This window comes from Coturnix japonica, chromosome 2 (genome assembly GCF_054131305.1).
Source record: "Coturnix japonica strain WE chromosome 2, WE-NBRP24, whole genome shotgun sequence".
NCBI classification, from domain to species: Eukaryota; Metazoa; Chordata; class Aves; order Galliformes; family Phasianidae; genus Coturnix; species Coturnix japonica.
This window is the reverse complement of record NC_140664.1, coordinates 75,972,249-75,995,515: the sequence shown is the minus strand read 5'-3', so window position 1 is coordinate 75,995,515 and position 23,267 is coordinate 75,972,249. Positions and strand designations below refer to the sequence as shown.

Here is a 23,267-nt window from a genome sequence, read left to right as displayed (position 1 = left end):
CAGGTAATGTGAGCTAAATGGTCATAACATGGTACCACAAACCATTCAGCTTAGAAACTACTATCAAGGGGCCTAATCTGATACTAACAGTGGCAGCAAAGTGGCATTGTAAGGGAAAACGTCCATCAGGTATTAAAAAAATATGTCTCTGAAGATTTACATTGTTTTTAAAAAATTCTACATAAGAATATAAGTATCACGCTTATCAGTCTACGTTTAAAAACATTTACATGTATAGCTACTCTCAATAAACCATCTACATTCGCTACCTATCTACAGTAGCTACAGCTTCAAACTGGGAACACCGCAAATTTATGTACCTTCCCTGAGATCGGTAATCCAAAATAAATAGCCCTGCCAATGTAACAGTGTAAACTCTGGATTTAAGTCTTCGGTAAGAATCAGTCCTCACAACACAAGGAAAACAGCAAGCAAACGTAAACAACAATCATTTCGTCAGTTTCGAGTCATTCCCAGCAACAGTGGAACTTATGTGAGATGTAGCATCCAAACGTTGACGACCCGTCATTTGTATCATACAGTATGGCTGTCCCAGTTCACTTTCCTATCATTGAACCTTTGGTCCCCCAGATACATCCGGCTGTGATTTGGATCTCCAAATTGCTATCCAGATCAGTTCCCCCACTCTGCATAATCTTTACAGTGCATTTAGAAACACTTATTCTGAGGATCTCATTCTTGAATAGAGGAATGGCGAATAGATCTGTGATAATCCTCTGGACTAGTCATGAGTTCTGGTAAATCATAGCCTCTCAGAAGATGTCCACTGTTTTGTTGCGCAAAGTAATACAGCTGCCTGGCAAACATGGGTTCAACCTTAAGAACAGACAAAATGTTAATCAGAAGTATGACAAAATCTCATATTCCCCATGTTAGTCATTTACAGCATTTTAAAACTAAACAAACAAACAAAAAGGGCAGGACAAAACACTTCTGCTTACCAGAATGGGAAAATAATGTCTGTGTTTTCACTGATCTCTCCTCTAAGATAGCACTTGCCTGTTCTGCTGACAAATGTTTCGCTAATTGCACACACACTTTATTTGCTCAGTCTTCATCTAGAGGAGTGCCTTATCAGTGACACAGATGATGTACTTGCAATTGCACCCACGTATGAGAGCAATGTGACATACAACATGTCTGTGACCACTTTATGTGTTTAAATGCATACCCAGAACTTTGCAAGTCTTATCTTCGTTCTCAAGAACTTTGAGGTCTTAAATTGAAATGTTCAGATATGCTTAGGTATGCCACAGAATAAACTACCTCTTAAATTAGACTTCAACCTAATTGCAAGGTTACTCTTAACTTCTTTTCCTTTAAGCCCTGTTGAGGAACCACTTCAGCCACTGCCCATCACCAAGAGGGATGTATATGACTTAACACTGCCTTCACTTCTATTTGCTTAGAAACCAATTTCTCTCGACAGGCCTCAGGGCACCGGCTGCAAATATTTACATTGCACACTATGCACCAGTACCTGAAGCAATTCTTCACTGCAGCTGGGCTCTTCTCTACAACCCCTACACAATAAGACAGAGGCACTATTTGGGTGGAAGCATACACTTGTAGCAGGTCCCACCTGCAGAAAGGGACAGAACCAGCAGGGAACCCTGTCATAGAGCAGTTCCATGAGCTGGGACAACCTGTTCAACTTCTCAGGCTGAGGAAAAACCAATAAGGCCCAAGCAAATGTTGATTTGGGTCCTGTGTTACCCTGGGGCTTTTGAAAAATTAAGACACCAGCTTTCTACCCAATGAAGCAATGAGTTATAGCCTAGCGTGTGGATTGTCACCTCTCATGTGGTTTTATGGGCCAATACAGTCAATTTAGAAAGTACCTGGTCTCAGTCTCTGTCAGCACCCTCTCTCAGATAGAATCCTGAAACACTAGCTTTGAATGTGTGTGAACTGTGGTCAGCCAGCTTGCGAGCTTGCCAGCTACCCTAACACAGGAGCTGCACAGGCAGTCCCTGCATCACACCAAAGGCTGAGGTCTCTGGGATGCAGGCTGGGCCTCTGGAGCAACTTCAGGTGAAAGCACCGTGTCCTGCACTGGCCTGGCAGCCCAAGGTTTTGCACCAGTAATGACAACACTGCCCAGCTCTTCTAGGGTACCTTTTAGGTCCAGACAGGCTTTGTAAAAGAGATTTGTGATGACAAATGCTTTACAGAGGGGGGTAACTGGGTTCTCTGATCTACTGAGAGCCACTAGTCCTGGCAGATCTGGGAACTCAATCTCAGACCCAAAGGTGCTGCATTATCATGAAATTGCCATCTCCCTCACATCCTATGCGAGGTAGAAGTTTGACTGGCAGATTCATATCCTCCAAGGGATATGTTTCATTTAGCAAAAGAAGAAGTCCTACTTACATGGGCTGTAATTAGTTTTCGCTGCCTCTGTGGATCTGGAAATTCCTCCCCAAAGCACAGAGCAACCTGGTACCTTGGGAGTGGACGTCCATGATGAGCAAAGGCTTGAAGCTCTGGGAAGAGAGAAAGAGCTGTTAAGAAAGTCTCTGTGGATGGCTGAACTCCAAATGGAGGATCCTGGAGCACAGTGAGAGAAGGTAAAGTAACTCCTGGGAGAGGATGAGAGAAGTCAGGAGAAAGACCAGAGGCAAGGAGAAGAAACAGAGTCTGGAGACTTTTCTGCAGACTGGGGAAGCTGGTGATAACATTGCCATTTTCCTGTTTGTCTTGCCTTGTAAATCATTTCATATGCACAAACCAGGATGTCTTCCATTAAGCATTTTCATTTGGCCTGGTCAGAAAGACCTCATGGAGCAGATGCCAGCAGTAGCCCTGACCCACTCAAGAGCACATCTAAAGTATCACTGAAACCAGTGGCTTTGTAGAGCCAAAGTACTGCAAAGCACAAACTCAGACTCACCTAGAAGACTTCACCATGAATTCACTGCCACCAATTCTTCTAGAGGGGGAAAGGAAGGTATGGGAAGATGAAGAACCTTATCTCAGCCCTGCACCAAAACTGGCAAAAAAAGACCATGTCTTCTGTGTCCCTATACTCTCTTCACTAACCCACACCTTGCACTTAGAAAAAGCCAAATTATATCATTACACCAACAATCAAAGTGTCCCCAGTAACAGATAGGTGTGGCAGCTTTTATGAGAGAGACCAAAATCACTGCTTTGTGTTTTAGGGAATATATTTCCTTCCACAGCATAGAAAATTGCATCTAATACAAAATTCTCCTTCAAGTCTTCATTATGTGAAGTATCACTACATAATTGATTGATTTAGAGTTCCTTTTAATTTACAGCTTTCTTTATGCTTTCTGAAGAAAAGCTGCAAAGGCAATTAAAGTTAAAAACCCATGTCTTAAGGACGAAGCACTCCCTGCTATACAGGGGAATGAGAGTCTTTGAACTTGATATGACAAATGCATCTTTTCTTATATACCTGCTGCTTCTACTCTAACTTCAAGCTTTTCAGACCAAAGTATGAGTTCAGCAGCTGATATAACAGTTCCCCAGTTAGACATAATGATCTTGCTGGGAGGATCCTTTTGCCAAGCCAGTCCTCCTGCAGCTACCATCTACCATGCTCCCAATTCCCTTTTTGGATCCTCCCACTTACTGCCCACCCTAGTTTACTGTATTTATTATGCAGTGCTCCCCAGAGGCCATCCACCCACTTTCTGAGTTACTGCTATTGTAGGACTCTCATGGCAAGCAGCAGTTTGCACTGCAGGATCCAGCTTCTCAACAGGATCCTAACAGTTGCAGTTCTCAGTTCTGCTTCTGCCCCTTTCTTTGCTGTCCAGTACTTCCTCTCCTGGCAGAGGTCTCCTATGTCTCTTCCCAAGGAAGGCTGAATTTCCTAATAAAGGAAAGCTCAAACTTGCTTGCAGTCTGGGACCCTGACATATTCAATTGACTTGCAGATTTAGTGTGTCCATGACAAGTCAGTAATAAACCTAGCTGAGCATCAACACATGCAAAAGCTTATTTTGCACGCACCGCAGACTATGGCTACAACCACATCCTTGGGCTTGCACGGGTTTTAGTGCATAAGTAATTTAGTAGGGAGGGAAAAGTAGCTATTGTTTTAGCTTCTCTTTGGGGTCAGGCTTCTAAAAAGAGAGGTACTGTCAACTGTTTGGACAAACCCAGAATACATCTAAAAAGCCTTCAGAGAAAAGGGAAAGGGATTTCCAAAACCATCATCACCGGCAGAATTGAGTCTTTAAATTAGCATGTGATTGAAGCTCAAGCCAATGCCCTAACCTCAAATTCCCCTTTCTAACTGTCAGTTTTCATATCCATGAGATTTCTTTCATTTAGATGCATTTTTTGCTTGTCCATTTTGCTAGGATGATGCAGCAACCCTGGAACATTATGTGTGCTACAACTGCTAGTTTAGGTTTTGGGGGTTTAAAAACAGATTGCAAAACATTATTCCTCTAAGAGACTCATGCTGCACTGATGCCTTGTTCTAATGGGAGATGTGTAAACTGCCTGGCTGCCATGTCATACACCTCAAACCAGGGGCTGCATGCACTCCCACTGCCCAAGCTGTCCTCTGATGTTCAGGCATGGCCTGGCTTCCAGTTTCTCTGGGTGGGCACCTTTACATGCTCAAAAGGGCTGCAATACAAGGCCATACTCTGTGAGGTGTAAGAAAAAAGTCCAGTCCCAAATGTACCACTGGCCCCATCAATTGGTGCTGGACCCAGATAGAAAAGAAAGCCACCTGCTGGAATCCATGTCAATACTGGAATGTTCTGAGACAGATGCCAGGCTCTCTCTGGGTCAGGCTGAGAGTAGGATGACCACAGATCACAGTGCTGCTCTGGACTTATCAAAGCAGATCCAAGGCCAGAATCCATCTCCCTCTGCCACCCAACATTTGGGAAAACTATTTTATTAGGTTCCTCCCTATGCTTAACAAAGTGATGTGTGGTTTTGCTGTCACTCCTACCCATTTGTGCAGGGACACTGACTATGCACAGAGCAGAACTAGATAAGATTGCTCAAAGGCAACTGCTCCCTGGCTGTATTTCTCTGGCAGACGCAGAGACGGGCAATTGCAATCATAAAAAGAGCACTCCCATAAAGCATGGAGAGTGACTGGGTTACCTTTTCAGAAATAATACCAAAGCCACAGAGGGATTCACCTGCTAAAAACTGCTGAGTATCAAAGAGCTTGCATGTCTGATCCCGCTCCAACTTGTTGGGTCGGTCACTGCAGAGAGCCAGAGGCCCATCCCAGTAGATTCTACTTTGACAAAGTCTCTTAGCATAGAGGCCATCGGGTGCCATCCACAGTATTACTCCTCGCTCCAAGTGGCTCAGCAGCTTTTCTATGTTCTTCCTCTGGCCGTTATCCTCTGGATAAGGGAAGATGACTTGTTCCAGGCTGCTGACCTCATAACTTTGGCCCTGGGATATCCTACAGCCTTCAGGACTAGAAGTTGTCACCTCCTTTACCAGTATCTCACGGTAATATAAGCAGATGTGGAGCCGACAATCTACAAGAAGAAAGATGAAAAGGATGATTATGGTATATTCGCACAAATATGTTATGATTTAAACTTGTGTTAAGGCCAAGTGACATACGTGCATGAGAATTCTGAGCCTCTGTGCCATCACCACCCAAAAGACATTAGCAAAAACCTTTAAAAAAGCATGGGATACAGTAATATGAATGGTCTCTAATTATATTAAGAGGGCTTCTCATGTGAGAATTTGGTAGGAACTAATGCCCAGCAAACTTCACATTTCTGTTTAAGCAGGGAAAGCCAGCATAAAAAAAAAACAGTTGTTTATCACATTTTCCAAGCTCCAGTCACAATTAAACATAATGGCTCAGTAGACTTCCTCAGATATAATCAAGAAGTACCTCTATTTCTCCAAGGATTTTACATAACAGGGACTTCTGCACAGGAAACCTGCAAACCTGCATTTGGCTGCTTGAGTAGAAGCAGCTGCTGGTGCCAGCTCTGCACAGCTATACCTGAATTCCCAAATCTACCTTTCAAATGACAGTTCGGTCAGCTTGGCACTCAGCTGGCACTGAATACATGTGTATACATACATAAGTATACACACATATGCCCATATAAATATACACACATCGATTCAGAAGACTCAAGAAACCTGCTGAGCATCCTGCTGTAGGTTTATCCGCTATTTCTGTGACAAGCATATTCCTGCACCCTTTCCCAGAGTTATTCATACTGCCCCTGGCAGCTACATGTCTGCAGATCTGGCTGACTGAAACCATTCCCTTCTACTTTCCCAAATGTCTTCATGTACCACAAATAATGAAACAGAGCCAAGCCAGGTGGCATTAGCAGGAGCACAGCAAGGTGCCACAGGGCTCCTCTCAGATAAAAACTGAGCTAAACATCACTGACCATCACTATCTTCAGACACCCTTGGGGGTTAATCAACACTACCTGGCACTGAAACCAAGAGCCAGAAAAGCTTTCCACCTACTCAGCCCACTGCCCCTACGTCCCTCGGAATTCAGGCTACAAGTGCTTCAATATCCTAGCAAATCAAGGGGCTTAAGCCCATGCAACAGATTCATTCCCTAAAAAGAGATAAGTTATTTTTTGTTCTTTTTTTTTTTTTTTTTTTTTTTTTTCTTTTCATCAGAAAGAAGAAACAACCAGGGCAAGTCAAAAGTAGGAGTCTCTTGTAGGGATCCCCAGAAGCCCCAAGGGGCTGCAGGCCTTACCTGACAGGGCGAGGGCTTCACCAGACCTTATGCTTGGTTCAATCGGAATGCCAGGAGTCTGGGACTCAGGAGGGGCACAAGCATAAAAGGTTCCTGTCACCTGACAACCTGTTTCACAAACAAAAGTCAGTGACAGCTACCTAAATCCTAAGAGAAATGTTTGGGCAGAGGTCAAAGACAAGCAAAACTGAGTTTTTCTGGGCCCCACAAACTCTCTCTCCCTCTCCTCTCCTTTACTTTCCCATTATTCAAATATGTTTACATATTCAGTATAAAGAATTCTACTTAAGACAGGTATAATAATAAAGCTGGAATCAGCACTGGTTTAGAAGTAGCAAAAAAAGCCCTGTTCAGCAGGAGACTACCGGAATTGTATTACCAGGTCTACTATTAGCTGAAAAAATACCTATCAGTACTCAAATTATCACATAAGCAATTGGTATTTTCCTCTGTTTCTTAACATCAGTAAAGGTCCCGCTGTGATGAAGCAAGCGTTCTTCCCAGCAGCAGGACCCACCACAACCAGGAGCTGGAGTGAGGCATATTCAAAGCACTGCACCTCCTGACAAGTCCTAGAGCTCAGTGACACACCCAGGACAAGCCACCAACAACTGTCACCAACATCAGCAAAGTATCCCAATGTGCATCCAACCGCTGCATGAGATGTACTGCAGGACACTGTACTTGCAGCAAACAGGCCTATAAGCAAGTAGCTCAGCTAAAAGCAAACAGTTCTTGATAATTCCAGTTGCACTGCATTGAGCATTTTGTCTTCAGCAGACCCAGAGAATAAAAACTCTATTTTTCTGCACAAAAAAACACCCAGAGAAGTGTCCTCTGAACACTCAGTATCTGCTCTCCCAAGTCTCTCCTTGCTGCCCATCCCACTGCATCACCTCCTCCTCACGAAGCAAATGCCCCTCTACTTGAGGTGAGTTGTTCTGCAAGTGCCTATGACACACAGTTCCCTTTCTCTTATGTTTTTTTAGATGTTAGTGTTGCCAATTTTGCCCATGTCAGACGGGCTGAAATTAGAACATTGTTAAGGTCCCTTCAAAGCTAAACCATTCAATGATTCTGTGCAGTGCTTGGAAATCTATGATTATACTGGGCTCAAACTATAAGATCTCTTGGGAAGAGAATGTCTCTTTATTCCACTTCTTCTGTGCCAGCCCCAAGAAATGCTCAACCTATGACAAGTCATCTCATAGAAAAAGTAATAACTTCAGCTGCCCTCTTGGGAGAATAACACCATTCTAACCCACAAGGCTGGAGGGAAAAAATCTTGCTCATGTGTGCTTCAGAAGTCCCAAAATCAGAAATCATAGCTAAGGAACACATATTCCCATCTGGGGCTGGGAGGTTGGATCCCTTCTTATTGCTCAGGGCTTTCAAGATAGCTTGGGACTCTTGAGGGTTGGTTTGTGAGCAGAGATCTAAGGTCTGCATAGTCAGGACTGGGGTGAATGAGGTCCACCAGTGAAAGTTGTGAATAGCTAAGGTGAACCCTGCAGTTCTTGTGGGTGGCCACTTGTCCTCTTCTTTGATCAGCCTCAACCACCAGCCCTGGATGGAACAGACCCTCTTACCATTTTCACAGCCAGGCCCTTGCCAGTGATGACCGCGAGCTGCGAAGGGGACGCTGGCACATGGGTAGGGGATATCGGGATGCGGCTGTTCCGGGGCAAATTCTCTCCAGTTGCGTTCATGGGGCACCATGTAGTTGGGTACCTATTCAATGTAATGAGATATTCTTTTACCTGGTAGCTGTCAGAACTGATGCTGTGTGTCACATCAGCTTTCAGCTCCCTGGCATTATTTGCCCTCACAAAGCTCATGGAGGTCTAAGCACTGCCCAGCCTACATGCATGGCACTTCGCCACCACCACCAATGGGACTTTCAAATGAACTTCTCCACCACTGGTGTAAATAACAAGCTGGGTGAAATAACAAAAGGCAGTCAAAGCATCGCTGGTAAATGTCTACTTGGAATAGCAATGCTTCATCGGGTGCTTACATTCTGGCTCCAAGAGGATGGCAGTACACTAATATCTATCGCCAAACAGAAGAGAGCAATTACTCAGGGATAAACAGCACCAAAGGAAATCAAATGCCCTGTGGCCTCATATGACATTAGAAAAGTTGCTTCCCAATTTCTGTTTTCATAATAAAATGTTTTTTGTTCTTTCCAGAAAGAACTCAAGAGAGCTATGCCAGCAAAAAAGGACACACTGCAGAGTACAGAGCCACTCCTGCCCAGGGCACAAGCACCGAATGCACAATCAATGTCATACCTGGGATGGTAGTGAGGTGTAAGGAGACGGGATTGGGAAGGGATGGTTCATCAATGGCTGCTCCTCCATGCTGTTCTGTTTCGCACCTATGTTCACCAGAGGGATGGAAATAAATGGCGTCAAGCACATCTGAGGACAGCCTGTCCTCAGGACTACATGCTCTGTAGCACCCACCGGGGGAGGACACCCCACACACCCTGGAAGGCTAAAAGCCCTCAGGTGCCCTCTAATACCCCGCTGTACCCCTGCCTTTGGGGCCCTGTCTGCTATGGGACTGCTTGCAGATACTGGCTGCTAGCAGTCACAGATTGGGCATCCCCAGCCCAGTGGCTGCACAGCTCAGAGCACTTCTGCTCCTCCCTGTATTCAAAACCTACATCAAGAAAGCTATTTTTTTTTTCCCAGGGTGTTTTTGCCTGTCAGTCAGAATGAGACATATTTGACCTCTGCACTTGGGCTCCTATGCCTGCAAAGACTGCATGGCCATTCCATGCTTCAGTCCTCGTGTGCTTACAGTGAGACAGACATTCACACTCTGTTACATGGGGAATTTGAGATGTTTTACCTTTTTTAGCTCCTTCTGGCACTATTCTGTACACTTTATAGGGATCTGAGATGTCCAACTGGCTTCTCTCCACCAGCTCTTCAAAGTCGTTGCTCTTGTTCAAAGCACACCTCAATCTGGTCTTCCAGGTAGGGGGATCTGGTTTATCAATGCCCTCTCTGAACTTCCCTTTAAAAAGAGCCCAAGCCTGGAAACATTTCATGGAATCAAAAGAGCAAGAGAGAAAAAAAATTAAATATATATATATAAAGAAGAAGAAAAAAAACCTCAGTCGATCAACTATAAGGTACACATTCACAATGCTAGAAACACCATATATGCCCATGCCCACATGTGCATGAATTTACTCCCTACAGCATAGCTGAGTGGGCATTCTGGTGATGAGTTGACAGTCGGACTAAATGACCTTAGGGGTCTTTTTCAACTTTAATGATTCTATAGGTTTAGGAAAAGAAAAAAAGCAGCAGGGCAAGGCAGGAAAACATCTCAGAGGACACAAGGTAAGGAGAAAGAGTGAGCAGCCCTACTGCCGTACCTTGAAGAGGGCAGCATCCTCTTCACGGTTGTAGTCTTGCTTGCCAGCATGCTTCCATGGGATGCGGAAGATGCTCTTCTCATCATTCTCCCACACCAGCCCCGGGTACTTGCCGCTGTCTATCTGGTCGATCAGCCACTGGCGGAGCTTCCCGTTTCCGCAGCTCACCGAGTTCATCCCGCACTCTCCTGGCTCCAAGTTCATGCCACTCGTAACAGGGGATCAGGGTTGGGGGCGCGTTGCTGAGCCCACCACACCACACGTGGCTGAGCACCAGCTCCGTGGGGGCTGTGGGAGGTAAAGGGTAACCTAAGGGTCAAAGGATGCTAAGAGCACCTAGGAAAGACAGCACAGAGCTCCAGCAGCCCCCCCACTCCAGGCAGCCCCCCACATCGTGGGCTTTGACATAGGTCTCCCTGCCCCAGTGATGCTGTTCTGCATGAGCACACACGGGTGGTTGAGATGCTCAGCGTGAATGACTTCAGGCATAACCTCCTGTCCCGCCCTGAGTTCCACTAGATCTTTTTAACCAAAAAGCAACAAAAATAAAACGTAAAAAAAAATAAAAATCAGGAAGCACATTTGCTATGCAAGGGCAGACCCACACAAATCGGAGGGCTTCACACAAGTTTACGACTCATGTGGCTCTTCGCTGAGCCACTTTGCACTGGAAAAGGTGCTTTCACAGCCTCCCTTAAGCAAGGCGCATCCGAGCACGCGATATCCCACATAAAACCACGCTCAGCTGCTCCCAAAAGAGTAACGCTCAGAGCTCTGCAAAGTTAGCCGGCACCGAGTGCCCCTCTGCTCCAAAGCTCGGCGGCTCCCCTAAATACAGCCTTCGCCTCCGCTCTCGGACAACATTCGGTGCCCCCGTTAAAGTACCGCAGTGGGAGCCGCGCATCCCCGCATCCCTCACGCCCCGCACACCAAACCCGGTCCGCGCATCCCTCCCCGGCTGGTGCTCACGGGGAACCTCGAGCAAAGCCCCCAGCAGCGCTCCTCCCGCCAGCGCAGACTGAGCTCGGGTTCCCCCGTCGGGGCACGGCTCCCTGCTCCCGTTGCCGCTTACCGGACGCCGGAGCGGGCACAGCCGTGCGGCTGCTCTCCGTCGGATGCAGCGCGACTGGGCCGGCGGCCCCGGGAAGTTTCTTTATATGATGGAGGGAGCCGGGCCCGGGAGGGGGGGGGAGGCGGGCCCCCGCTCGGAGGTGGAGCCGGCAGAGTGGAGCGGGGACTTCGCGAGCTGGAAAACATCTGAGGCAGTGACACATGCCCATTGCTGGTAAACATACGCTGCGGGGCGGGGGGGAGCGGCACGGCGCCCTCTGCGAGTCCGCGTGTGTTTTTTTTTAATCGAAGCAGACACACACGTAGACATAAATAGCGCGGGGAAACTCCTACCTGCGCTCGCCGGGCTGGCTTTACTGTAACAGAGCCGGGCAGCGACACCCACCAGAAACGGCCCAGACGGCGCCGCGGGGACCGGCGGCTCCCACCCCCCCAACCCACCGCTGCCCGCACCCCGACTGAGCCCAGCTCAGACAGCGCGGGGTGGAAGCAAGGACCGAGCCGGGTCTGGATCCGTGGGACACCCCAGCGTGGCTTCTCCCCCACGAGACCGCTTCGTGATCCCATCATGACCCCTTCTTGACCCCATCATTTCCCCTTCTTGAGCTGTTCCTGGGCCCGGGGAGGTGGGTGACCCACTTGCCAGCAGCCCGAAGGAGCTGGATGTCAAAAAGTGCGAGGTTCGAGCTGTCGTGGAGGTCTCTCAGTTCGTTCGGGTTTCTGACACGTGTTTCGTGCCGCTACACTTTCTTGTTGTTGTTCTGTTGTAACGTTTCCAACACATCCACATCCTTTCTGCTGTAACGTATCAGATGAAAGCCCAGCCATCGCGCCTTGCGCTGGCAGCAGGGCATGCGTGGGGCTTAGGATATTAATTGCAAATCTTCAACGCCATCTTCTGAAATTTAAATGTAATTATCGCCACGTTTTGAGGGGGAAGTGAGAAGCACAGCCATTTTTAGGTACTGGGTTTATAGCACACCATCCTCTAGAAAAAGAACTGGCAGCTCCCACCAAATCTTTGCAGTCATGAGTTAATGAACCATCAAAGCACTGGAACATCTCTTTGAGATTGGAGGGGACAGCCGCCATAAAGCAGGACAAGGAACCATGGCTTTACCAGGAGGCTGGATACTATCAGGTTGGATATTAGGAATAATTTCTTCTCCAAAAGAGAGGTGAGGCACTAGAACAGGCTGCCCTGGGAGGTGGTGGAGTCACCATCCCAGCAAGTATTTAAGGAAAGGGTAGTACTTAGGGACATGTTTTAGTGGGCAATATTGGTGATGGGTTGGCAGTTGGACTAAGTGTTTTTAGAGATCTTTTCCAACCCTAATGATTCCATGATTCAAAGGCATCTGAAAGGCTTCCTAAAAAATCCATAGTTTGATTCCAAGACACAAAACTGGCCACCAGCTGTAATTTCATTAAGTACAAAACCATCCTGAAATATATCCCTACAAAATGAAGGCTTGTTATACCTTTTATTGCAGTTTTTTAAGACAGAAAAAAATTGGCTACTGTGAAACATGCAGATTTGATCTGCATTCCATCAAACCCCTCACAAAAAAATAAAGACAGTATATATACATACATATATATCTATATATATACACATCTGGGTGGTTGGTTGCTGTCTTTATGCAAAAAGAACTGTATTAGAAAACCATGTGCAGTTGCCCAAATCTTAGAGTAGATGCTAAAGCCAGACTCCCAAGTACACACTTAGCTTTACAAAGAAGTCTTCCTATGAGTGAGACGTGATAATGTCATTAGTTTTGCCGACTTCATTGCTGAGGGTTTCTGGAAAACAGCCATTTAGATGGCCAAAAAAATCAGGACCACCATTTCAGACTGCAAAGTAGAAAACTCTGATCAATAACGCAACTGTGTTATCTGCATCAGAAGCTGCAGCAGCACACCAGGAGGCTGCCCGTGCCCCACGTCCTTTTGGTGTACGTTGAGATTGTTTCTCCCTCACTGGTCTTGCTCCTGACCTGAACACTCAGAGCACTTCACAGCCTCTTTGCTGCTTTTTCTAGTGATTTCAACACCACCTCGAGCACCTAACCCTACAAACTCTGCCCTAAAGCCTCAGTGTCTACATGGAAGTTTTCTCAGTGTCAAATGAAGTCGTCTTGTGAAACGCTCTTGCTGCTGTTTAACCACTGCACTCACCACCAGGCCCCTGGTTTCACACTCTGAAGGTCACACTGACTAAAGGCATGCCAGGAAAAGTGACTGTTTCTTCTCAACAGCCACTCGCTGATGCCCAGTGCATAGAAAGCTGGCTTCTGCTTTCACCAAAACCCTCTGAAGTTCCAGCTGACTCACGTGGGAATTGCACTCAGAGCAGAACAACCAGAGATGAGCTCAGAGCAGCCATGGAGCCGGGGCTCTTAGGAAGCGCTGATCTCTAAGGTGCACGTGTTAAATCTCCTGCAACTTGATGCTCCTCAAACTTGGGTGACCCTTCAGAAGGGTTGTCCTTGCTGCTTCCCCTGGGGCAAGGCCAGCCGGCCTCTCCATAGAGGCATGTGATCTGCCCGTCTGACCATACGTCAGGGCCCTGCTGGGAATGTGGTGGAGGCAACACGTCACGCAGCAGGGCCCTGTGAGGATTGCCACCGTTCAGGGGCTCTCCCCACTCTGGAGACCGTGAAATCCCCTTCATGAAGAAGAGGAACCTAACCAGGGCTCGCCTTGCTCCCGCTCACTGAGAGTGCCACACTGGTCACACCTCACCAGCACTGGTGACGGCGTGCTGTAAGGGTAGGGGAGGCTGTGCCACTGGGAACCATCTTATGGACCTGGATGGAGACAGCGGGCAGCTGGGCCCTGCTTTCCTTCCTGCCTTGTGGCTCTGCATGGCCTCAGGTGCAGCTGTGCAAGCCCCTTTGGGCCTGGAAGCAGTCACCCAGCAACTGGGCTGTCCCAATGGGTACAAACATGGAGACTGAGTTGGAGGGATCTTCAGGGACCCAGCTAGTAATGGTGCTGAAGCACCTCAGCAAACGCATTTTCAGAAGTGGATTAAGCCCCCAAAAGTGGCATTGAGAAGTCCACAGATGCTAAATTTACATCTTTGTTTGCCCCATGATCCCTTTCCTGAGATCAGGGTTTTGAAGGGCTTCATGCCTCGTTGTTGGAACTAGTTTCCAGTGAGTGCCTTCTTCCCTCAGAAGTCCTCACACATCCCCATTTCTGGTGCAATGCCCTCCACCACCCAAAGAAGGAGTACAGTTCAGACCCATAGTAGCATCAGTGACTCACTGTAAGCACTGTTCTTCAGCAACTGAAACATTGGTGCGTTACCAGTGTTATTCTCATCCTAAACTGAAAACACAGCACCACACCAGCTACAAGGAGGAAAACTATTCCTTCTAAAACCAGGACACAAGCATTCTCCTCTCATTTTGGGAGGATATCTGTAGTTCCTCCATTTCAAACAGTGACTTCTGGAACAGTGTTGCTCTATCATGCGTCTTCCATATTAGTAATTAAACAGTCATTTTAGGATATCAGCATACAGCCATGTCTTTGTGATTTTCAACAGAAAAGTCTCACGTTCTACTTGTGATTATTTTTGGTGAATTTGGTGTACATTTTTTTTCCTTTTTATGTACTTCCCCTCTGCTTCATAGACAAGAATACTTCATGCTGCCTTTTGTACGGCTGCCTTTATGTCTCCATGCCCCAGCTCCTGTCTGCTACTAAACCAGCTTTGCATCGTGCATCACAATACCTGAAGCAACTGTGCTGCGCAGAGGGAAGCTTGGCATGCTCACTCGCTGACACAGGACACTCGGTTCACCAAGATAAGGACACTGCTCATAAACCCTGCGCTGATGTCTTCCCCCATCAACCCACAGCAAAGCTTTTGTTGGACTTCCCACTGGGCCTTGTGGGTGAGCATGAGGCAAATGGCAAGTGCCCTGAGAGAGTGCAAGAAAACAGCATAGGAAGAAAAAAGAAAAGAAATTTGCCTTTGGGAAACCGAAGGAGTGAAGATGAGTATGAAAAATATGAACTGCATAGTGCTTCAGCATTTAGACTGGTGTAATCATCTAGAACCACACAGCATTAACTTTTCCTGCACAAAACTAGACAGAGGACTGGGATTTGCTCTTGTGATGCTCTAAATTTCAGTATTTCATAAGGGAGCAAAAACCTTGGGTTTTGCGTTTGTCTGTGAGTGTGTGCACATGTGTGTGCCTGTGTTTTGTAGGATACTAATAACAACGCCTGTATTGCTAAAAAGTATTTCTTGAAAGGTCGCTCTGCACTGCTTGAGAAACCATGAGGCAGCTCCGTGTCACTACCTATTCACCAACAATCACAGCAAGTCAAGATGAAGATATCTGACAACCCTGCAGTCACCTTTGTGTTGGATACATGAATCCAGTGATTCCTCCAAGCTGAGGAATGAAAACATGAATAAGCAGCGTCACTAATCATATCGTCCAGCATTATGAACAAAAGCAATAACAAGAGGGGTTTTTGCTGACTGAAGTAAGAAACTGGAGTAAGCGTGTGCCAAGGCTGGATTAATAGTGCAATGGTTTAGTCTAGAGCAATGTATTTTTCCTATTCTCTTTTTCTGTGTTGGCTCTGTTTCTGAATACAGTGTCATCATGGGAAGGCTTAGGTTGGAAGGGAACTTAAAGCCCACTCAATCTCAACCCCATGCCCTGGGCAGGGCTGCCCCACACCAGCTCAGGATGCCCAGGGCCCCATTCAACCTGGCCTTGGGTGCCTCTAGGGGTGGAGCATCACAGCTTCTCTGGGCAGCTGTGCCAGTGTCTCACCACTCTTTGAGTAGAAAAATTTCTTCCTAACCTCTAACCTAAATTTCCTCTTTTTTAGTTTAAAGCCATTTCCCCTCATCCTGTCACTATCAGCCCATATAAAAAGTCAGTCCCCCACCTACTTGTAAGCTCAACTGTGCTACAGGCAGTTAAACCAAGCTGGTCATGGCATCTCAAAAGAGTGGAGGAGCAGAACTGCTCCAGAGACAGTACCCAATCTAAATACTCTTTATTGCAATGAAGAGCAAGGTAAAGGCTGAGTTGATTCCTTTGGAAACAAAACAAAAGAAAATGCAGTCCTAGGGATGGGAGGCTGCTTGTTTGGCCACATCAGGTATTTTTGCTTTAACTGAGCTTTGCTTGTTTTCATATCAGAATACAGCAAGTATTGTATTTGGGCTTGCTTGCATCTAACTTCAACTACAGTTCATTTGCTGGGTTCAAATGATCATCTTGGTTTTGTACATTCTGGGTTTGAGGTTCCACTTCAAAGAAGATGGTATGCAAGGAGTTCAATTAAATCAGAAAATGACTTGGGGAGGGTAGAGATCTGTACAGCGGAGGAATACAAGATGCTGAAAGCTAAACTCATAACATTAAAAAACCCACAAGATCTATATTACTTAAGTATTGACCATTCTGTTCCCACTACCTACTACAAATTTCAATTAAAAATAAAATTGTCTGGGTTTTCTGTCCATGTGTGTGGAAGTATCTTTGAGAACAGCAATGCAAAGCAGGAATTTAAATGACAGAGAAAAGGACTTAATGCAGGGAGCTTTGTGAAGTTTCACTTAAAACACAGATGCAGCTGCCACTGGCATTTCCCTGCTTTAAAGAAACTGGAAGAGTTGGCTCTTGTCCATGACCCTTCTGGCATGGAAGTCCCTCAAGGCACATACAGCACTTTGGAAGGAGATATTTCAGGGGCTGTAGGTATAGCATGCCCTGTACAATGTGAAACATGGCTTTGTTTCATTCTACCTTGATTAGTGAGCGGTAAGTTCTCAGCATAGACATACGGAGCAGATGCTGATGAACTGCAGGTGGCTGAGAAAAAGTGGTGTTGGTGGCCTCACAGTCTGAGTTACCTTCTTCTTTTTGATAAAGCAGAACTCACAGCCCCAAAGGAAAAAATATGAAGTGAACTTATTTAAAGGAGAATCCCACTTTTTAATTGCTTTTCCTTAAGCAGCAGCACAACTTGCCTGTGTTGTTGAGTGGAGACCTGACTCTTCATTCACACTGGCACCATGCAGGAGTTTGGCTGTTTCCAAGAGCAAGTGAATGTGAGACTAAAATGAATCTGCAGTGGCATTTCTCCTTGACGAGAAGCAAGTCAGCCCTATTAGGTGTGCAGAAGAATGATTTAAAGGAAAAAAAAAATCAAACAACAACAAAAACAAATCTGTGTTAACAAGGATTTTGAAGAAGAGTAAGAAAGGGAAGTAACAAGTACCTACGGTCAGAATTTGTCCGGCTATTGGTTATCAGTCTTGCAAGTAAATGGATCATTGAGTGCTTTCTGGCAGTTTTCAGAAACATGAAACACCTCTATTGGCTGCACCACAAAATGCAGCTAATCTCATGCGCAGGGCAGAGCCAGGTGAGCAGCTTCAACCCACAGAGCAGACAGAACAGAACACACTGCTCTGGTAAAGCAGCTGCTCTAGGCAGGAGGGAGATCATTCTTCTCCAAATCTGGGGCAGTGACAATGTTGGCACTTACAGCCCTCCATGGCAAGTGCTCCTTCCCTGCAGAGTCCAGTGGTCACAATGCCTTTGTGTTCAAAGATGCTGACAGCGTACCTCCATTAGCAAAGAGCAAACAAACACCTTGATGATGTGGGATAAAACTACCAATTGTGACCAAAAGAAAAACACCACGCAAGAGCCAAAATGCCATCAAAAGTCTGCAGAAAGCTTCATAAAATTGTGACCACTTTAACAAAGAGAAGCCTTGATTTTGTAGAATCATTGAATCACTGAATCACTAACACCACCGAGATCATCCAGCCCAACCACCAGTCCATCCCCTCCATGCCCACTGCCTACATCCCTCAGTGCCACATCCACAAGTGTCCCACCTGAACCTCCCCTAGTGTAATGTAAGGGCATTACCTCTCATCCTAATGCTTAAGATAACCCAACACTTAGACTGAGTTACATTAGCAGTATGTCAGTGTGTCTCCTTCTCATGCCTTTCTCCATTCCAGGTTGCAGCACCTTTTGATGTTGCTACATAAGGAGAGGCAATCCACAACCGCCTAGTCAGTGGAATGACATTTGGTGCTTGGTGGAATGTAGATAGAAGAAAACATCATAGATGACATGAGAGCTGCTGCCAGGGACTGCTGGGGAAGCATGCACATAGACAGAGGGTTTCACGTGGTCAGCGTTTGGCTTTAACTCACCTCACACTGTCCAAAACAAAGCACTGGGAACATAAAAGGGAGATGTACCAAGGTGGGAAGGGACATTCTCAGTGGCAGTGGTGTGCTTCTGTCCTTTTGGTGGCATGAAAAATCTCCCCTTTGAAAGCACGCTGTGTCCACCTCGTTTCATTTCCATTTCTCTCAGACAGACTCTGAACACTCTCTGAACATTGTCTGACAGTTGACATCGGCCCACGGTGACTTCTGATGAGTGTAACAGCTGCAGCAGCTGCTGGCAGCTGATGGAGGTGGGATGGCCCATTGCATTGACTTTAGCACCAAACTGTTCTCTTCTGACAGTGAAAAAAGAGAGATCTCTGCATGCGTGGCTACCCTTGGTGAGCACGAACAGGAAGGATAGATACTCTGAAGGGTGACTTACTAGCATGGGCGAGTGCTTCTCCTTTTGAAGCAAAATAAAGTTCTTCACATTGCCAGTGATGCAAATTTAGCTATGCACACTTCGACCGAAGGCAATGCATGATAGAAAACACCAAGAAATTCCCTCACCACTAAGCATTACTCATTTTGTTACATAATTCTTTCTTTTTTTTTTCTTTTTTCTTTTTTTTTTCTTCTTTTTGCTGTGGATTGGGTAAATATATATATATATATATATATATATATATATATATATATATATATACACACATAGTGCCTGCTATAAAAAATAAAAAGAATAAGAAAAGAAGATACACAACTGGCCATTGTGCTTATTTGTAGTAGTCGCTGTTCTTACTGTTGCTGTGTGGGAAGGCACCACTGGTTGATGGTAGAGCAGGAACTGGCCACAGTAAAGGACTGCTTCCCTGCAACACCTCCACTCAGTCACAGGCCAGCCTCCTCCTTAGCACCTCTGTGTATTCAGGCCTCCCAGATCTGCCTGCAGTGCTCCCTGGCTCTCCCTCCTTGAAAAGCATGCAAATAGCTGCCAGCGTTTGCTATAAGAGCACATTGCCATAACTGCAGGAGTTTTCAGAGCTTCTCTAACTCTTTTCCCTCGGAGACAGGAGAATTTATCTGTGGCTACCCAACAGTATAAGACATAGAGAGGTGATGTGATTTTGTCTTGTAGAAGACGAAGCCCTGCTACATCTCCTTATTACTATGCCTGCCTTTCTGGCAGGCTGGTGCTGTCTCTGATTGCCTTGAAGAGAAAAAAACAAGAAAGAAATGGCCACTTGGTGGCCTTAAACCGTTACTCAAAGCACCGAAAGACAGATCTTGCTGTCACTAATCTCAGGAGGAGGAGCTTCGCCACTGGCTTCATGAGGGCAGAGCATCTGGGCAATGAGCAAGCTGGTGTGCAGGTCCCATCCATGCTGCTGTACTGCTCTAGCAGATGTGAACTGTGAGGTGTCCCTCCCCATCTACAAGTCTGTTTTTGTAAAGACTCAGAAAAGACAGCAGTAGAAGGAGCATGGACTGGCATATACAGCTGTGACATGCTTCCTGGCATGGTGGTTCTTGTTATATACATTCATATACATACATACATACATATGTACACACACACACACACACATATATATACACACACATATATATACATACATACATATGTAGTTCTAACTGTTATCCTTTTCCTTTTATCTACCTTAGTAAATAGTTTTATGTCAATTCACAAGTTCTACTTTGTTGGAGTGGGTATTTTGGTTTTTTTTGCAGTTCTCTCCCACATCCCACTGGGAAGGAGGGGAGTAAGTGAATGATCGTGTGGTGCTCAGTCATTTGCCAGATTAAACCACAACAAATAATCAATATACACATACATACATACATATATATATATAGTGCTAGTTATATATATATATATATATATATATATATATATAAGAGCCCATTTTCCTTTCTTTGTTTCATGTGTAATATTTGCCATTTTTTCTGCCATCTCAGAAGACCCAGAACAAAGCTATACTTCACTGTTTTATGCAGCTCCTGAGAGCTCCTCCAATTTTTCCATTCCATTCCAGGTGCTGCTATTTGCTTGTACTGCTTTCCCCCTGTAATAAAGCTGCAGGAAACCAAGAGACCAAAATTAAAGTCCTGCTTGGCTTCCTTCTAAAAACATCATTACAGGTTTCTCTTACCTCCACTGAGCCGGGCCAATACAAACCTCACTCTGATCATATTATCTGGTTCTACTATTAACCATCAGTCTTAACAACCATGCACTGTGATTGTCAAGACACAGCAAGAAAAACTGAGAAGAACTGGCATGAACTCTAGAAGATCGCAGGAAAAAAACTAAGTTGAACAACAACCCAAAGTCAGACGATGACTGAGATCTTTTCTACTACTTTCTGTGTGTTACTTTCAAAGAGGTTTCCACTGGGCATCTGCTTAAGTCTGACAAGTGTTCTGTTTGCTGCTCAGGCTATCTGGTGCCTGTAGGATTTCAAACACACCAAGTTGATGGAAGTTCTTTTGAAACCTTAACATTTGGCTGTACTTCATCGCTACATTCATTAAAATAAATACTGCCTCTCTAGGATCCGATCTTTATCAAATCTTCCCACACCAATCATCATTGACAGGTGGAGGAGGAGGTATGCCATAGCACAGGCCATCCTTTCTCTGACCACCACATCTTTTCTCCTTTGCATCTGCAAGGGTTGGTAAAAATCATCCTTGAAACATATAGCTCCCATTTCCTCAATACACAACAACATGAGGCAGACTAAGTATATTCATCATCCCCCTTTGGAGAGTATCTAAAAAGCAAAATTGGCGTCTCTAGTCTCTCACCTTGACCCTTCTCAAACAAATGTGCTTCTTAACTGCAGTCTATTGCTAGTTACAGAAGTTCCTGCTTGCTTTAACTGCAACGGTTGGCTTAAAAGATGCACTGCCCCTCTGCTCCCCTTCTCCATGCAGTATGTTCGCTGGTGGAAATTCTGTTGCTTAGAGATTCATGGGACTTCATGAAAGGAAAAAAGAAATCAGAATATGGCCTAAACTACTGCTAATGCTTTTCTTCTGTGGCCCACAAAGCGTTCTTGTAACCAAAGCCACAGAACGGAGGTATTTTTAAACAAGTGTGTGGATTGATTCACTGGTTATTGTCTCTTCCTCCCCATTATTGCTTCCCATCAGAGCAGGCAAATTACTGTCGGAGCAGACACCAAATGGTGCTCTCCTACATTTATCTCAGCTATTTCTGCAGCCCAGCCCTCACATGGGTTGTTTTCAGCTAGGTAAGTTTAGTTCCTGAGCACCCTAGTGTATGTGCTTCATGTTAATGTTGGATAAGACCTGGCCCTGTCAAATAGAAGAACAGCACAGAGTTCAGCTACCACCTTCACTCAGTCTGGACAGGAGGGAGGTCCAGAGGGACTAAGACAGCCCTAACCAGTGCTTGGTAACCAGAGAGATCAAGGAGGCACTGTCCACCAGCAGAGAATCTTCAACATGCAGTTGAGATCTGCTTTGGTTTGAAGTTAAAGGGAACTTTTCCACTGAGGTGGCCACAGCAGGAGCTGCAAAGCTTCCCCAGCCTTTTGAAATCCATTGTGCTTGACTCGAGGCACCGAGGCTCCCAAATTTCTTGAACTGAAGAACAGAGAACAAAACCCTACACACTGCCATCCCCCAGAACTGACCCGAGAAGCACAGCTGACTGCATTTCACACAACTGCAATTCAGAGAATAACAGCCAAGTCAAGGGGGAGTCCCTTTCTCTGCTGCCTGGAGTTTCCAAATTGTCTTTGGAAATGAATCAAATTCACGTCTTCCATGAAACAGTCCAAAAGCAGCAGCTGCTGCCTGGCCAAGGAGGCACTATTTTTGTTCCTCCTCCAGCTCTCATTGGCCAGAAGAGCTTTTATTAGATGTGTTCTCCATATGCACGCTCTTTCCACAAAAAAAAACCTAGGGGAAAATCAGGACATCACTCTTTCTAGAATATTAAGCATATATCTAAAGCATATGAAATAGCAGAGATTCCCATTCAATTTATTCATTTTTTTTTTAATCTGCAGACTCCTTTCTGCAGTGCATGGAATGTCTCAGCGCATTTATCACAGGTCCTTCTTGTATTGCCTTCAGGTACTCCAATGCTTTTATGTTTTCTGTGTATTACTTCTCCTCCCCTTGCCCCTATCCCTCCTAACATCGTGGCCACATGGTGTATTCCTACAGTTTTATTGTTACCTGAGATTTTATGTTCAACAGATGCACCTATGGAATGAATTTTGTCTAGGGCCATCACAGTCAGAATTCGTCTGCAACTGTTTCTTTTCACTCCTTTTTCCAGGTAGAAATAACATCTGCACTTCATGTAATTCAAGTTCTAATACAGCACCAAGGGAACAATACCTGGGGGATTCTTCTCTCTACCCATCAATTCCCAACACTTGGATGCACAGCGCTCCTATGCAGGTGGTCGATCCACTGGTTGGTCTCCAAAAATGTCTAGCAATCACTTGTGAATGTCAGAGGGTGCCATATTTTCTATATGGAGGAATTCTGTGACACTCCTTTGCTTCATACATACTTCCATGTCAGATGCCATGTTGTCCAACTGCCCCTCTGCCGCCATCTGTCCCACAGCAACAACATGTAGCGGAATATTGGTAGGAAGGTTCAACCTCTACTGCCGTACCACCAGCATCTGCCTCTAATGTCATGGGCCAACACCGTAAAGCAGGAGGCATTACATTCGAAGCAGCCTTCATACAATAAAACATAGACAAACTAAAATCTGTTCCCTAGGTGAGGACAGAACATTACTACTAAACATAGCAGTGAAATGGTTAAACGTACAGGAGCTGGGTCACATGGCAAATTAGAGCTGTATTTAAAGCCCTACTGAGAATTAAGTGTGAAAA

General features: G+C 45.6%; 1 protein-coding gene across 1 annotated transcript; it reads right to left on the bottom strand.

Moving 5' to 3' along the window:
- Window positions 1–551: 551 nt before the first annotated feature.
- Window positions 552–11,297, bottom strand: IRF4 (interferon regulatory factor 4). Its single transcript, XM_015854500.3, has 9 exons — window positions 11,197–11,297; window positions 10,125–10,412; window positions 9,590–9,776; window positions 9,025–9,110; window positions 8,320–8,461; window positions 6,731–6,838; window positions 5,163–5,516; window positions 2,395–2,507; window positions 552–837 (listed from the first exon to the last, which is right to left on the bottom strand). Exons 2-9 carry the CDS (start codon window positions 10,326–10,328, stop codon window positions 694–696), a joined length of 1,338 nt encoding a protein of 445 aa, XP_015709986.1. The 5' UTR covers window positions 10,329–10,412; window positions 11,197–11,297; the 3' UTR covers window positions 552–693.
- Window positions 11,298–23,267: the final 11,970 nt, after the last annotated feature.